General features: G+C 39.3%; 3 protein-coding genes across 4 annotated transcripts in view; 2 read left to right on the forward strand and 1 right to left on the reverse strand.

The window, feature by feature from the left end:
- chn2 (chimerin 2) overlaps nucleotides 1-4,178 on the forward strand; it is a 23,560-nt gene extending 19,382 nt beyond the window's left edge. The window contains exons 9-13 of the mRNA XM_078253140.1: nucleotides 1,120-1,293; nucleotides 1,554-1,631; nucleotides 1,836-1,973; nucleotides 2,070-2,175; nucleotides 2,821-4,178. Coding sequence (XP_078109266.1) covers nucleotides 1,120-1,293; nucleotides 1,554-1,631; nucleotides 1,836-1,973; nucleotides 2,070-2,175; nucleotides 2,821-2,992 — 668 coding nt within the window. The 3' untranslated portion in view covers nucleotides 2,993-4,178. The remainder of the gene's footprint in view (nucleotides 1-1,119; nucleotides 1,294-1,553; nucleotides 1,632-1,835; nucleotides 1,974-2,069; nucleotides 2,176-2,820) is intronic.
- A 1,499-nt stretch (nucleotides 4,179-5,677) lies between these two features.
- fkbp14 (FKBP prolyl isomerase 14) lies at nucleotides 5,678-7,534 on the reverse strand. The gene is made up of 4 exons (XM_078253141.1): nucleotides 7,173-7,534; nucleotides 6,715-6,866; nucleotides 6,215-6,342; nucleotides 5,678-6,115 (listed from the first exon to the last, which is right to left on the reverse strand). Exons 1-4 carry the CDS (start codon nucleotides 7,367-7,369, stop codon nucleotides 5,957-5,959), a joined length of 636 nt encoding a protein of 211 aa, XP_078109267.1. The 5' UTR covers nucleotides 7,370-7,534; the 3' UTR covers nucleotides 5,678-5,956.
- A 213-nt stretch (nucleotides 7,535-7,747) lies between these two features.
- Nucleotides 7,748-16,745, forward strand: plekha8 (pleckstrin homology domain containing, family A (phosphoinositide binding specific) member 8). Of its 2 annotated transcripts, none has more exons than XM_078253142.1 (13): nucleotides 7,748-7,918; nucleotides 8,354-8,470; nucleotides 8,604-8,759; nucleotides 8,862-8,983; nucleotides 9,247-9,405; nucleotides 9,527-9,567; nucleotides 9,831-9,949; nucleotides 10,984-11,338; nucleotides 12,584-12,669; nucleotides 14,049-14,107; nucleotides 14,514-14,715; nucleotides 14,818-14,879; nucleotides 14,977-16,745. In XM_078253142.1, the coding sequence occupies exons 1-13, from the start codon at nucleotides 7,879-7,881 to the stop codon at nucleotides 15,172-15,174; spliced, it is 1,716 nt and encodes a 571-aa protein (XP_078109268.1). In that variant the 5' UTR covers nucleotides 7,748-7,878; the 3' UTR covers nucleotides 15,175-16,745. The 2 variants fall into 2 exon arrangements, with proteins under 2 accessions (XP_078109268.1, XP_078109269.1); XM_078253143.1 differs by having other exon boundaries at nucleotides 14,526-14,715.
- The last annotated feature ends 19 nt before the right edge of the window (nucleotides 16,746-16,764 follow it).

A 16,764-nucleotide genomic window follows, 5' to 3' on the forward strand; every position in this document is an offset into this window, starting at 1 on the left:
TTTTATGGTTATTTTCCTGTTGTCTGTGACTAACAAGTTAAGATCCTCCTGTCAGTGATTCATAAAAGTACATTCTTCACACACAAACACATTTATATAATCACAGCTATAACTGCTATCACTCCTTTTGAACCCTCTTCCCCTCAAGAATGTTTAATCACAGTTACACCAACTGAAAGGCAACTACGTGTTTTTAAACAATAATTCCCTTATAACTGGATACTGTGCAAATAAATGCCATGTGATGCAATACGCTGACAGCATTTATATCTACATGTAAGTTACTCTGTCAACAGAAATCACTACAAATACAATATGTAAATGATGATAAAACATAAGTCAAACACAGGGCAAACGTACTGTGGTTGTTCACCAAATATAGCAGCAGATCTAAGTGATTGGGTATGAGAGTTCAGTAGAGTTTTCATGGCCTCCATGGTCACAAGATACGTTCACAGCACAGACAGTCATGAAACTGATGTGCACATCAGTGGACTTGGTGGCTTTCTCCCTAAATAGAGTGTTTGTTGTTGAGACATTAGCCAGGCTGATATGCCAAAGGCAAACTGGTATCATCAGACACCTCATGTGCAATGTGAAATAGGAGAGACTTACTTGTCCTCTCTTACTCCCTGCCTAGCGTCTGTTTTTTTTCTTATCTTTTGCTACACTCTCTCTGCGAGCACTGACAGAGAGCGAGGGCCCCAATCAGCAGACCAGTGTTAACGTCGCTCAGGCAGTAAAAACGCCTTTGAGATGAACAATTTCAGTCGGACGCTCCCGTTTACAAGTATGGCTCCTTTTAAAACCTTTTCATTCCAAGCTGTGCCACCACAGAAGCAGGCGTACTTCTCACATACACTCTGCTCTTGACAGCTGTCCAGCACGCTCCATGTGACTTAAACTACAATAAGAGCCTCCGCCCCTGCTGCCATGTTTGCTGTTATCTACTTTTGGTGCAGTGCATTGAGACAGCTTAGCTGCGGCTGTGCTGCCTGACAGTGCAGTTTATCACTGACTCTGGGAAACCTTTTCAAACTGCTGTCTTAAGCCCTTGTGATGGTTATGTTATCATCAGTCTGAGACTAATCTCTGTTTATCTCCCTCTTGCTCTTCTAGATTGTGGGCTGAATGTACACAAACAGTGCTCCAAACTGGTTCCCAGCGACTGCCAGCCGGACCTGCGCAGGATAAAGAAAGTGTTCAGCTGTGACCTCACCACGCTCGTCAAAGCTCACAACACGACACGACCCATGGTGGTGGACATGTGTATTCGAGAAATAGAGCTGAGAGGTAGAATGCAGTTACTAGTCTTCACATTAAAACTCATCAATCATTTTAGAGAAAGAAAAGCTGATCATGAAGTTTGATTAGTAAATTAACTTGCAAGTATTCTGCAATTTCTTTGCAATGATGATGAGTTTTGAATAGATGCCTATATTTCCTCCAGCTCATTTTTTATGCCTACGGCGCAGAATGGGAGGCAGGGAAGGTGATGAGAGAAAAAAAATCCCCCAAAAAACTGAGACAAACTTCCCGATTTTCTGTTGCAGGTATGAAATCGGAAGGTCTCTACCGAGTGTCTGGCTTCTCAGAGCACATAGAGGACGTGAGGCTTGCCTTTGACCGAGGTTTGTTGACATCAGATTTATTTGCCCCAGGATTCCGGGCTCTGAGGTTTTAGTTCACGAGTTCATACTTTTAAATGAGAAGCTTGTTTCAGCTGCAGTACAGCACGAAATAGCACTGTCCGTTATTTTGTGACGTACACAGGAACATTCAGCCTTTATTTCTAATTATATCCAAATGTAAAATGACATTGTTTTCTTTAACAGATGGTGAAAAGGCTGACATCAGTGCCAGTGCCTATGCAGACATCAACATCATTGCTGGTGCTTTGAAGCTCTACTTAAGAGACCTTCCCATTCCAATCATTACGTTTGACTTGTACTCCAAATTTATTCAAGCTGCAAGTAAGGGATCCTCCACTCTGGGCTATTCCATGCCATTACTATGTTACTGGTACTCCGCAGTGCTCTGATACTAATCGTGTTACTAATGTAATGTAGAAATACCAAATGCTGAATCCAGACTGGAGGCTATCCACGAGAGTGTGCTGCAGCTCCCCCCAGCCCACTACGAGACCCTACGTTACCTGATGGCTCACCTCAAGAGGTCAATTCAGACGCACAAGTCATCAATACAAGGACATGCAATGTTTTTAATTATTATATGTAAATAACTAAATTCAAATCCTTTGTAAAGACCAACACCAACAATCAATTATTCCTACTAAGAAGTATTGCATGTATGGCCAAAGCCTTATACATTTTCTCTTCTAGCACAATCCTCTGTGCCATAGACCTCCATTGACGTTGTCCAAAAAGTGATGCTATATTCCTTCATTACAATGAACATGGGCACTGTACTTTATTTTGAGTTGATCCCACATATATCATACTACTGCCAGAAATACTCACTAGAGCACCACCTGTTTATTGGTCCTTAAAATATAAATGTTTTATTATGAAAATAGTCCCCTGAAAGTTCACAGTTGCTCCTGTTTGAGTAACATTTGCTAAAAAACTACAGCGTCTAGCTGTTTTAGGATATAATTAAGCCTATTCATCCACAGAAAGAGTTCAGAAGTCTGAAAGTATATTGACTTAAGCATTATTGGTTTTGGTCTTTTCATGGGATTTGTTGAAAATAAGGGAATTATAGAATAATGCTAGATCCAAATATTTTTAAAAAATTTAGCTGTTTTTGTATTTTGCCTGATTCTACTCTCCAGACAAGCTATCTTGTTTTGTTTTACAGGGTGACACAGTTCGAAAAGGACAATTTAATGAACTCTGAGAACCTGGGGATTGTCTATGGTCCAACGCTTATGCAGCCACCGGAGCAGAATGCCTTGACAACCCTGAATGACATGAGGCAGCAGAAACTAGTGATACAGCTTATGATAGAGCATGAAGATGTCTTGTTCTAAGGACTGAGGCATACAGGCCTTATAACAGAAACGAAGAACACTTATTTATTCTGTCAAAGAGGAAATTCAAGCCACCTTGATTCTAATGACGTTTCAGATTAATTTGTGATCAAATTGAACTTGAAACGCTTCTTTCCCGCATGACTGTTTTAGTTGAAGTTGGTTTAGTTGACATTGTCTTGTTACTGTACATTTTGGGTTTTTATACCCAGCCAAGACCATCATTTTTATATTAGGAAAGGATCCAGTATTTTTGACTACCTACAGTGCTGTTCCTGTTTAATTTGAAGACTGTCACTACCTGGTGTAGACTCAGTCATGATGACAGCTCTGTGTGAAATCTGCCCCAGGCAGACCGTCAATCAGTGCCGTCGCTGTGTAAACCAAGCCTCCCAGCAGCAGCATAGGTAATGTTCCCACCTTACATGTGTGCATATTGGTATTTTTAGTGGGAACGGTAGTTGAAATGTAATTGTAGATTAAATCAGATCATGTAATGGTAAATATTTTAACTGTGGGTACTAAAAGAATGAGACAATTGGGCACTCATGAAGCACTTTTTGCAACAAGTGTAAAGATTTATTTTGTAAAGATGTTTATTTTTGTCTTTTACTCTGCATCATGTTCTTTTGTCACAATAATATATACTGTTGAGAATGATGTTTGTTGAATTGATGTCTAAATACAAAACTGATCACAACGGGGGGGAAAAAAAAGAATCACAGGAGAGACAGTTTGTGGATTTACCATTTTCAATGTACTCCGTGTTATGGTGAGGAATACACAGGTGGAACAAATACTGGTCATTTTATTTCACATGTCCTATTGCAGAACTCTTCTGCACACATGTTGGTTTCCAGTTTTGTAGTATTTCCATTTACATGCTGTAATTTTGGATATTTTCAAGTGAACAAATATAATCTGGGCCCACTTTTTTTCTTTCTTTTTGAATGCCAGTAACGTTGCTCGGTGCAGAGGTAGCTGCCATTCACTTCACGATGCCATAGAAGTCAGTAGTCATACTACAGCTGCACCAAGCATGTTTCTTTCACAATTGGTTTGATGTGATTAAGTAAATCCTTTCTACGAATCCATTTTATCAAAATGTATTTTTGTGACGGTTGCAATTAAAAATGTAATTTATCAAATGTCGACTTATTAAAGTAAAGACAACTTCAGTTGAAAATAGTGTGCCCTGTTGTACTTTCTGCCAATGTTTGTCTCCATTTAGCATAATCTTACCACAATGTGGGTGTGATGGCTGTAGAAGAGGTTCAGTGAGAAGAAAGGCCCAGCCCTATGCTAGTGATGAAAGCTTGTTTCCTGAAGCACAGTGAATCACAGATATGTCGTTAACAACCTTTTTATAAATCGTGTAACAGCTATTGCCATATCCTTGAGAGGTATTTCACATAGAAGCGTATCTAATATTCAATCTGTCCTGCCATATAACATTACCACTCGCCCAGTTTTACCTGCAGGTGTGGTCAGCAGGGTGGAATTTTGCCAGATACCATACTTCCTTGGTGAGGAAAACAGTGGTGCTCTTTGTGAGAGAAGACATAGTTGCACCACAGTGTTCACACTGTGGCTTGCTGCTTTAATGGCACTCTCTCGCTCTAAAACTGTTTCTGGTTCCTGAGAATATCACTGGTGCATGTCAGCCTTCATCAGAACGTAATTCCAGCATTGCTAAACATCAATAGCACCTCCTTTCTTATGTAAATAATTGCAATAGGATTAGTTCTAGTTAAAGTTGGTGACTAAAATAACAGTTGAAATGCATAACTGCAGTATGCCTACATGTATGCTACAGTGTTACTCACTTATTATGGTGTGATTTCCATGCACCTCTATGTGATGGAGCTTTAATACTCATGGTGCTGATATGCTTGTTGGTAAGCCTCATCAGAATTAAATTTTTTTGTCAATTTAACTTGGGTCACTGGTCCACTTTCAAGATTTACTCAACCAAAATCTTACAAAACTTTAATTTGTATGGTTTGAGAAAAATAGACTGAGAACAGCGCTGACTCACATATTTGACATATAATTAGTGTAATTTGACAGAGCTATGAGTATGACAACATTTTTCCCCTCCTTTATATGGATGGTTCTCAAATAACTTAAATATAATTCAAAAACATTGTTTCCTACTCAGGGTTCAATGAGGCCATTTTGCATTTGGATACTGTTTTAAGCAGCATTTCTGCTTATTCACTGCAAAATGTACATTATGGGGATTTGATGGTTGCTTAAGGCTCACTATAATACATGAACTGAAAAAATTAAAATTCAATGGTATTCCTTCAAGGCGTGTTTTGGAATATACAGCTATATAAGCCTACGGCATAGTTTTCTGTGTTTCACTCCTGATGGCATGAAATTATATATGTGACTACTCTCATTTAGATCTGCCAGAAACAGTATGAAATCTAAAAACTGAAAAAGAGGGACCCCTGAAAGTGCATTGTTGCTGTTTTGTTTTGAGATTTCATTTGATAAAGATTTGTAAGCATAATACTGTACAAAAGTCTAGGACAAGAGTGCCCTCTAGTGATCAATGAAGACGTACACAGAGAAGAACTATCATCATCATCATCACCAAGGATGACTGCATACACAGGTTCAGTTTTCAGCACATGTATTGTAAATATAATACAACTAAATTAACATAAGGCTCTGTTTAATTGAAAAACATTTATTTCATGTAATCCTTAAAAAAAAAAAAAAAAAAATCTAATACTGTAGCCTAAATTCATCTGAGGTGGCGACATGTGTCAGTGCAAAATGGAGATATAAATTCATTATGGATCTTATTTTCCATTCAATGTTCAACTAAAAGTGAGACAATACTGTTCAACTGCAGTATAAAAACAAGCCCAGTAACTAATTAACAATTCCTCAATTCAGGTCACTATTTTGGAGGAGATTCATGACAAAAAGTAGATAAAATCAGTCCTTTTAGAGCTCATCATGTTGGTAGGTGAATTCCCTCGCAGATATAAAACCATCTTTATCTTCATCCTCATTTTTGAAGATGTCATCTACCATCACTTCATGGTGTGTGTCATTAGGCGAATATCCATGTTTTTCAAATTCTTTCTTCAGGTACTCTTTCACCTTTAGTGCAGACAGAATAATGACATTCACTAATAGCAACAAAAACACAGTTTACACCCTTAATGCCAAAAGAAAAGCAGTTTAAAAAGAATGTCACACCTCCTCTCTGCAGAGCTTCCAGTCATCATTGAGATCCATCTCCCGGAAAGACTCGTGTGACCTGGGACCATTTCGGATCTCCATGAGCTCAATATCAAAAATGAGGGTACTGCCTGGTGGGATCTTGCCTGTAAACCAAGAAAGGTTATGCAAGAGAACAGTGGTTCTCAAACTTTTTCACATCAAGGACCCCTAAACTGCCACAAATTAGACCACGGACCCCAATCTGATAAGACTTTGTCCCCGGGTCCCCTACCTGATAATTTTTTTGCTTTTAGATGTTTTATTACAGAAAGTGAATGAAACCCATGAGCAAAATAGTCATACAATTTGTCATTGTGTTACTTATGGATGAAATTATAATGAAAATAAATGAATTCCCATTTTTGTTGGGGACCGGACCCCACTTTGAGAATCACTGCAATATCAGCACAGAGATATGGGGGGGGGATTTGAATCAAAAGACCCTCTCTAACATGTTTTTGTGTAGTCTATGTTACCTTTTCCTTCCTTGCCATATGCCAGAGATGGAGGGATGGTCAGTTTCCTGCGCTCTCCTGTGCACATGCCCTGCAGACCCTTATCCCAACCCTTGAGCACCTCTCGAATCCCAAGAGTGAACCATACTGGATTTGTATCCCCATGTTTGCGGCTGCCAAGAGTCACAAAGATCCATCACAGTTTGCTTTGAGAAAGAAAAGTCCAGTACACACAGAATTGATATCACAAATATACAATAAGGGTCAAGTGTCTGCCACCTAACTATAAGGACAGTCCAGTGGTTAATGTTGAGGTCTGAATGGACCATGGCACAGATACTGACAAGTGGTGGTGGGTTGCAGCACAGTAGTCCAATAGATACATGATTTTACAGCCATAAAACCAGTGACTTTTCCTGCACACGGAATGTAACAACATTGCACAGCAATACATGCAGCAGTTTCCTACAACAAATTACCTGGAATAAAACATGGTGCCATTACTCTCCAAGAATCCCTCGTGATGAACAAGAAGCATGTCTCCATACTTTGACTTACGGTAACACATGAAGGGTTTATGTATAACTTCAATTTTCACTTCTGGCTCAGGCAGTTTCCCCCCGGTGACAAACACAAACAGTGAGGGCAATATCAAACAAATAGAAAAAATAATCATTTTGATAGACAAAATGATCACTTACTTGCAAAACTTACAAAAAGCTTATTTGAACCTTTCAACACAAATGCAGTAACGTGCCCTAAAATAAATACATGGCAGGAATGCCAACTACGTGGCAGCCAACTTCTGCATGAACGCCTGAACACAGCCACTGTTCAGCTGTCTGCCCTCCTCCCTCTTCAATTGGTTAACTTATTCCAAAGCTCCGCCCTTTATCTATATTCTTTTATTCTATTGGTTCTTTTTTGTGTCAATCACCATAATCCACACCCACAGTATTTAGCTAATCCCTCTGATGCAAACGGGAGGAACGTCGTTAGTCTCTCTTTTAGAGTTCTATTCACACAAAGTTTACGCACTTTTATGTACGTAGCTAGGTAAAATGTAAAGCCTAGGACGTTACTCCACTAATCACACTCGGGCCCGATGGAGTCGCTGCAATCAGCTGTGCATCATATCTTGTTATGATAAACAAGTAATGAACGGCAAAACCACATAATTAAACAATGGAAGGAATGCTGCATAAGTGGACCAATTACATAAGTGGTAAGTTAACCCCACACTGGCTGCGTGTTATTGGTTATAGTGCTTGTTTTAAGGCAGCTAGCTAGCAACGTTAACGTTAGCTACCGTCAGTCTTTAACTATCGGAGCACCACTTTCAATTAACTAACGTTAGCTTCTCTTTGACGTTGCTAAATTAGCGTTAATAGCTGTTTAACGAATTAGAAGTTCACTTTATTTATGTAGTCTTAACATGTGACTTTAGCGCTTTCTAATTTAGGAAGTTCCCTCCGCCTGCCATTATAATCTGATTTAAGAATTAACGTTAGCTGTTGCTAACATAACGTAAGGTTTAACTCTTTCCAAGTTTATGAAGCTAACGTTAGATAACGCTGTTTTATTGTGACTTAAATACCCATAACGGTACTCGTTAAAGAACACCGTTGCAATGATCTAAACATAAATGCATTTATTTCAGGTTGGCAACCTCGTTGGTTTGTGCTTGATGGAGGAACGTTGTCTTACTATGACTCTCAAGAAGATGCCTGGAAAGGTTGCAAGGGCAGCATTAAGATTTCAGTATGTGAAATCCAAGGTCGGTATATGGCTAACTTGTCCTGTCTAAGTGTGTGTGTGTGTGTGTGTGTGTGTGTGTGTGTGTCTTTACTCTGCCTTTTGGATGTAGTCCTGACAAGCATCTCTCCTTGTTTGCCGCTGTGCTTTATTAGTTCATTCCTCTGACTCTACACGAGTTGACCTGACCATACCAGGAGAGCAGTACTTTTACCTCAGAGCCATCAATGCAGCAGAGAGGCAGAAATGGCTGGTGGCACTGGGAACATCCAAAGCTTGCCTTACAGACAACCGAACAAAAAGAGAAAAAGGTATTTGGATGCATGGATTGCGCTTTATCAGCTTGTATTCTATTGTAAAATAATTGTAAACATTTTCCCAAAACGTTGGCTCATTTGCTGTTATTATTACAGAGCTCCACGAGAACACAGAGGCACTGAAAACTAAGATGTCAGAACTCAGATTGTACTGTGACCTTCTTCTACAACAAGTAAACAAGATCAAGGAGAATGATGAGCTAGCAGACACAGCGGAGGTAAGGTTAAGGTTTGGACGAACTGATGAAATAAGAGAAGCTGCTGTTGGTGTGAAGCTGCAATATACAGTAGGGTAGCCCAACTTGCAAGACATCAAATTGTTGTGTGCTGTGACAGGCAGAAAATGTTATCACAAGTACATTTTATCTAAAGCTTTATAGATTTGAGCAGATTTAGTTTGCTGTTACCAAAGAACAGACTTAACATGTCAGGACATTTAGGGCTATGTTGGCCAATGTGTATGTGTGTGTGTCCTTTTCAGACAGGAATAGACACTGGAAACATGGTAAAGTCTACATGCACCACCTTTCTTAAGACTCTGGAGGAATGCATGCAGATAGCAAACCATTCTTTTAGTACGGATATGGCAACACAGAGTCCACCAGGGTCTCCTCCAGTAGCAGCCATCAAACCTCAGAAGGTACATTTATGTCACCACTCATGTGTCTAATCAGATAACCTAATAACATCTAGTATAAAGGGTACAGCTTGTTTAATTATACATACATATATGACCCCCTAATGTCTTGTTTCTCCAACAGATTAAACCTGTCAATCATTTAAACCACAACCTTGGAGAAAAGTAGGTTGCTTTTTTCTGTCATTATGTATTTATATTGTAGACATTGTTTCTTCCTTACTCATTAACTGTCACATAGATGTTACAAAGTAGCACTTAGCGAAGTGAGGCGAAAAACGAAATACCCATTCTGTTTGCTGTTGATGCAGTAATATTTTGTCATTGTTGCATTTCTGTGGCACTAGACACAATTGCCAATTATATTTGCCCAAAATAAGTGCATCCCAAGTTTTAGAGTTAACATTGTGCACTCAAATTCATTCCAGATGGAGAGAGTTGTCTGAATCCTCAGGAGAAGCAATTGCACATGACAACCAGAGCCTTGACTCTGGAGTAGAAGGGCCAGATAAGCCAGATAGACCACAACAACATCCTTCCCCATCAGGTGAGTCAGATGTCCCAACCAGTCACTTTATGAGTTTCCTGAACTGAAAACCATTACTGCATTCCATAAAGGAAAGACCACACACATCAAAAGGGGCCTGGTTGTTGTGTATACACCATCTGAACTGATGTGGATAGATTATTGCCTTTTAGTGAGCAGACAGTGATGGATGCCCCAGTTACAATATTGCATTTCCCTTAGCAGTAACAAAGCCTTTTATATAGGAGGAAGTTACTGCCAGTGATGGAAAATAAGACTTAAATCTTTTTCAAGTTATTGTTTTGGGTTATCTATAATACATATGCTATCTCACCATAAATACAATCATACATTATTTAAAACGCATGATACATTTAAGTGTACTGATGAGATGTCTATAAATAATACAGTACATAAAAGAAATCTCTCGTGGTACATAGTTTACATCATGTTACATAAGAATATATTACATACGTTTGGTTCAGACCTGATACGATGCAATAGTGCCAGTTGACACTGTTAGACATCTAAGAAAATGTAGACAGAATGTTTTTACACAACTGTTTGATAGTCCAATATTAAAACAACAACTAATTGTCAGACTTTTACGAGATATGAAAGAGTTGAAGAACATTTTGCTGGATTGTAATTAAGGTGTTAGTCATTTCTGTATTGGCCAAAAACCCCCAAACCAAAATAAAAAGAAGGTAATGAAAAGCATTTCACGAAGCGCAATGCTAAATCACAGTCGGGTGTGGTCACAACTGAAACCAGTCACACCTTACCAAACCCAACTGTGATGTTGGGTGACCATTGAGGCTTTCAACCCATAGAGGTCAGTGCAGCTATACTCAGTACACAATGTAGTGCTGCTAAGTCTACATGACAGTTGTGCAGTTGTTGATAGCTGTTTCCACAATTTGCTACACCCAGTCTGATGAAAACTGGGCTTCAGCCTTGCTGCAATAAACATCTTGACCGAAACCATATTCTGTTTACCCACGTCTGGTTACATACATTGCACATGTTTACTGTTTGTCTACTGTGTCATACAGACATTGATGCCGCCAACAGCATCAGCTCAGTCCCCGAGGGGGGAGTCGATCCTCAGTTACACACTACCCAGAATACCTCTGAGATTGAACCCTACGACCAACCAGCAGAGGGGGACGAGGAAAACGAAGCTGACGATCAAAAGGAGACAAAACAAGAGCAGAAGCACAAAGTGGACCAAAATCAAGGAGAGCAGGACCACAACAACAAGGAAGCGAACGCTGTCCAGCCTCGGCACCAACAGGAAGCTGTCCCAGACCAAGAAGAGGCTCAACAGGAGGGCCAGACGTCCAGCGATTCAACAGAGCCAGAAGACACAGAGCAGGTGGAAACTTTCTTCAGCACAATGAGTCACAGGTATGAAAATGCTACTCAGGAAGGTCACATCCTTTAGGACACATTCGTTACCGTATGAAGTTACTGTATGATTGTCTGTGATAATTCACTATGACAGTATTAGGGTTAATCAATCTAAGCTCTGTGTAGTATTCTTGTCTGTTGAGGCAATGCACTTCTGCTGCAACTTTTGACTAAACTGCACAGTTACTTAGTTTGTGGAAATATATAAATTGTATTACCGTGTTGCACAGAATAGATATATAATAACAGGTTTGGAACATTTTAACTGAATCCATTTCAATATGTCATTATAAGTGTTTTATATTAGTGTGTTCTCTCTTGATCACATGGCACAGAGAGGCCCTCATCTGATATTTGGGTTTGTAAAGCTTTTTTTTGTTTCACTCTGTATTTCAGTCATATTTTACTTTCTTTTTTAAGAGCCTGGAGAGTGTTACTGAACAACTGACTAGAGTGTTTATAATCATTTATGTAATATTTAGTTACAACATAAACATTATAATGCAGAAAATCATTGTCTCACTTAGCCAGTATTCAACTGCAAGATGGGGACTACAGTATGTGTATTTTGGAGATGGTCTTTTAAAGGTGATGAGCATTAACATTAGCAACAAAACAACTGTCAGATTGTTATCAAAATAGCAGAATAGTCTCAGGTAGAGATGGTCCGATACTGCCTAAAACGCTGGTATCGGTATCAGGAAGTACTGGAGTTTATGCACTGATCCGATACCACGTAATAAAGCCCTAAAGAAAATCTACGTTAAAGTAGTTTATTTATGTTCTTTTTCCGTTATAACTGACTGTCAAACTGCATAATAAAAGAAAGTTCTGTGGCATTCATTGTTTGTGTTTGTTCATGTTTCACAAAGAGTTTAACCTGAACCAGACCGACAACAAAGATAGAAATAATATCACATCCATACAGGGATAGTAGTATACAGCTGTTAAAACATAATAAAATATATGACACACTATTATCGGATCGGTACTCGGTATCGGCCGATACGCAAGTTTAGGTATCGGAATCGGTATCGGGAAGCAAAAAATGCTATCGGGCCATCTCTATTCTCAGGTATTGTCAGGCTTAGAATTGCATGACACTGTGTGAATCATTTCTCAGGCTTGGTTTGGACATTTGTACCCTTTTCTTTTTTTCTGTTTGAGTTGATCAAATAAAAATTGAAATGGCATACTTACCTCTAATATATTCTCCTGTTTGAATCTGTTCTACTTTTTTAGATTTAGTGATATAAGACTGGACGACGACAATGGTATCCCTACACAAGAGTTTTTGGACTCATGCTATGCAATAGTACCAGTATTAGGTAGGCCGGTCACTTTTCAGTCTCTTCTCCTTAATCTTTTCCGCTTTCTCACATGTGGTCATTTCACCCTTCTTTCCACTATTTTTCTTGTCATTTGTTTATGCTCCGTCATTCACATCATCTGTATTTAAAGAGGTGGCAGCTTTTTATCTTGGGTTCATTCATTCATTCATTTCTTCCCGTACCTGAATGTCTTTCAGTGTTTTTTTTCTTTGTAGCCCAACAATCTTGATAAGTTTGTTGTTCGCTCATACCTGTTCATGTGGCTGTGTGTGGCCTTGTCTTTGTGCACTACACATCTACACAGTGTACTACACATAGATACATATGGCTACTCACAGTAACAATATAAACAAGTGAAAGACTTTTAAAAACAACATCTTGTGTTTGCCAATTTTAGAGGGAATTGACAGGCAGTTGACTGAAACCAAGTTTTATCAGATGTGGCCCAATACATATGAGGACAGGTTGGATTAGGATTTTTGATCATCTGTAATTACCTGGTGGTTTGAGAGACTTTCAAAGAGATGTAACAACAGTGTTTAATTTGCATACATGTCAGATGGCCAGTGTAATATGTAAGGGATAATGTAGAGTGAGCGGGTCATTATTAAACTGGGTGATGCAGGACCTGCTTGCTCTACATTATCCCGCTTATTACACGGCTACTTACTAAAGAAATCAATAATTTGACACACAATATTGATTTAAAAATGGTCCTCCAGAGTCTATGATCAAAACTGTGTGTATAACAGACCGTAGAATGCTGTAATTGACCAATCAGGATCAAGTATTCAACAAAGCCGTGTAATAAAAACTAAAATTATTATTTATTACACAGCTTTGTTGAATACTCGATTCTAATTGGTCAATTACAGAATTCTGCTGTCTTTTATGGCAGTCCGCTGCTATAAATAACAGACTGTTGCTATGGACGCAGTTCTGATCGTAGACTCTAGAGGATCATTTTAAAATTCATTGTTGATTTCTTTATATGAAGTAGCCATGCAATAAGCAGGATAATGTAGAGCGAGCAGGTCCTCACCTCCAGCTGCGCTCAAACATTTCCAGCCTAGATCGATGACATGTCTCCAGTCAAATCTTGACACAGACCCAGATACAAGTAATATCCGTTTGATATCCTGTACGCCATGCAGCATGCTTTCAGAAATGCTAAGGATCTAAGGTCTTCTAGTGTGTCACAAGCTTACATTTCTTTCCCATCAAATCTGCAGTGAAAAGGTGAAATCTTCTGAACTTGTTACACAGGGTTTCCTGCCCTCAGCTGCATTCATCACTGTCCTAAATAATAGGACACCAAAGTCAGAATCCTCTCTTCATAAGGAACAAAGAAATGATCATGGATTTTCTCTTCTCAGACAAGCTGGGATCCACTGTGTTTGCACCAGTTAAAATGGATTTTGTTGGAAATATCAAGGTACGTGTACATGTCATTAATATGTTATCTTAAAGCAGATTTCACTGTTAAAATGAGAAATGATGACACAGTTTTTCAGAAGTGCCTCTAAATCTTGTGCTAAACATAGTATGCCAAACAGGATGAATCAACATTAGTACTTTACGATCCCCTATATAATATTTCAACAAGGAGATTTGCTGTATATAATACTGCTCGATTCCTTGTTTAGCTTGAAAGTCAGGCATTTGGCTTATCACTCCTCTTATCCTTGTTCTGTCAATGTACACTAGATCAAATAACTTATTGAGCTGTTAAAAAGTAGTACTTATAGTTTTGGTAAATCATAGTAAAAATGATGGCAGAGTAGAATCAGGATCTTTTTCCAGTTCATGTTACTATAGCAACCGGTCTCTTAACCCTGTAGAAAATTCACCAGAAGCTGATGTCAGAGCCTGACAGCTTCCCCACACTACAGTCCATCGTGCTGCATGAAGTCCAGACAGAGAATTCCCGGGTGCGTAACTCGGCCACCGAGGCTCTGCTGTGGCTCAGACGGGGCCTGACGTTCCTCAAAGAGTTTCTGTCGGAGGTCAACGCAGGAGAGCAAGACATCCACGGAGCGCTAAGTGAGTCCGATTTCTATGATGCACAAATCTACAAACAAGTTAAATACGTGGAACCTAATGCATGTACGAGATTCGTCATGTTCTGTCTATTCTCTCACCCAGATAATGCCTATGGAAAGACCCTTCGGCAGTACCACGGATGGGTTGTGCGAGGCGTTTTTGCTGTAGGTATTTCTTACTCTCACCAATGCTTTTTCCTCCCCCCCTCTTGATGTTCATCTGTTCTTGGAGTGTGACCATCGCATGCTTCTATTTCCTCAGTTGGCGCTGAGAGCTGCGCCGTCTTATCAAAATTTCGCCGCTGCCTTAGTGTCGAGAGCGGGCGACGAGCTGAAGGGCGGCTTTACCAGCGGCGTGCACAGGGACCTGGGATTGTACCTGCCTGCCATGGAGAAGCAGCTGGCCATCCTAGATGCGCTATATGAAGAATACAACCTGGAGTCTGATGAAGTGGTGTGAAACTTGGAACAGAGAGAGAAAGGACAGAACCTGACTGCACGGGCAGAGTAGTGGCTGAGCGCTGAAGGACGGTGCCTCTTGTGTACAAAATAATTGCGCGTGTCAGTGTGAGGTGTTTTCAGTGGTTGTTAAACTCTAGGACAGTGGACGGTCGAGGTTTGAAGAACGTATTAATGTCTGTATTTAGGAGCAAGAATGAACAATTAAGACATTGTTTGACAAATTGTAGTTTCTAGGTCTTGTTTAAAAGACCATTGACAGCATAGGGTTTTTAACCCTATTATGCAGACTCCAGCCATGGTGACATTTGTTTCTGGTGCACACTGTGGCTGTATTGCTTTTTGTTTTTTTGTGTACAGGTACAGAACCACAAGTTATTTGGCTCTAGTGACTTCCCTGGATAATCATTTGTGATTTCCCCCAAAGTAATTTGTAATCAAGATTGTCCTGTTTCCTCGGATTCACGAAACGGAGTCATACTTACAACTAACACAAAGCATTATTTGGACAAAAACTATATCAGATTGTTCCGATGCCCAATATGTATGTGATGGAGTTGCATACTGGGCTAACTTTAAGCATTTTGGGTAAAAAACAAAAAAGGTTATTGCACTGACTGACTGAAATTGTCAGATTTGTATTCGTCTTTCCCCGCAAATGTAATATAAATCCTGCAGTTTGACAATTTTTTGTTTTACATCGCAAACACGTTATGAACAATTGCTCTAGAGACATTCCGTGGGACCAAAAAGGAGCTATCATATGAATGGCTTTAGCCTCTGCTGCCTACAGTACCACAACACACAATAATTAAGTAATACAGTGTAGCTGTTTAAGTACCGACAACTGCTGATGACTTTAGTGGACGTCCTCTGCACAAACCAATGCATAGAATGCATTTTCACAATGTATATTTATTAAGTCTTAAGTTATAAAGTTCACAATATCATGGGGATCAGTCAGCATGGACATTTGTATACATAGAGCATGTTTATTGATTGCATGGTTTTATGTATAAGTAACATAGGTGCCAATGGAAACTGAATCGGCCAAGGACTTGAATTAACCAAGTTAATAAATAATCCTGAAGGGGATAGATGGAACGTTAAAATACATTTCTTCTCATTTAACTCTGTACTGATAATGAACAGTGACATTCAGCTACTCTACAGATGTCATCATCTCGCCCATGCACTGATACATAAACATGAGTTGTTACCAGCCATAGTTAATATTTTATGATGACAAAATGAATGGTAGGACTCCACCTCCCACCAGAACAAAGCAGGAACATTAACATAGGGCTTTTCTTTTTTTTACCAAGACTGACATACCGCATAGTATTTTAAACTTTATTCTCACTTTTCTTTTGTGTTTACAGGAAGGCATACAGTAATAATTCTTAGAGTTGGTCATTTGCAGCAGGTTTACATCACTTCAAAGTCCTGTTTTATTGTCCAGTGTTGATCCTGACAATATCCCATTGTAATATTGCAAACATTTGATTTGTTGTTTTCTATGACTGTATATAAGATGCTATTTGATTTTTACATAATAAATAATGAAGTTGTCGTAGTGTGTGTCCAGTCC

The sequence above is a fragment of the Sander vitreus genome, chromosome 6 (genome assembly GCF_031162955.1).
Source record: "Sander vitreus isolate 19-12246 chromosome 6, sanVit1, whole genome shotgun sequence".
In the NCBI taxonomy this organism is placed as follows: Eukaryota; Metazoa; Chordata; class Actinopteri; order Perciformes; family Percidae; genus Sander; species Sander vitreus.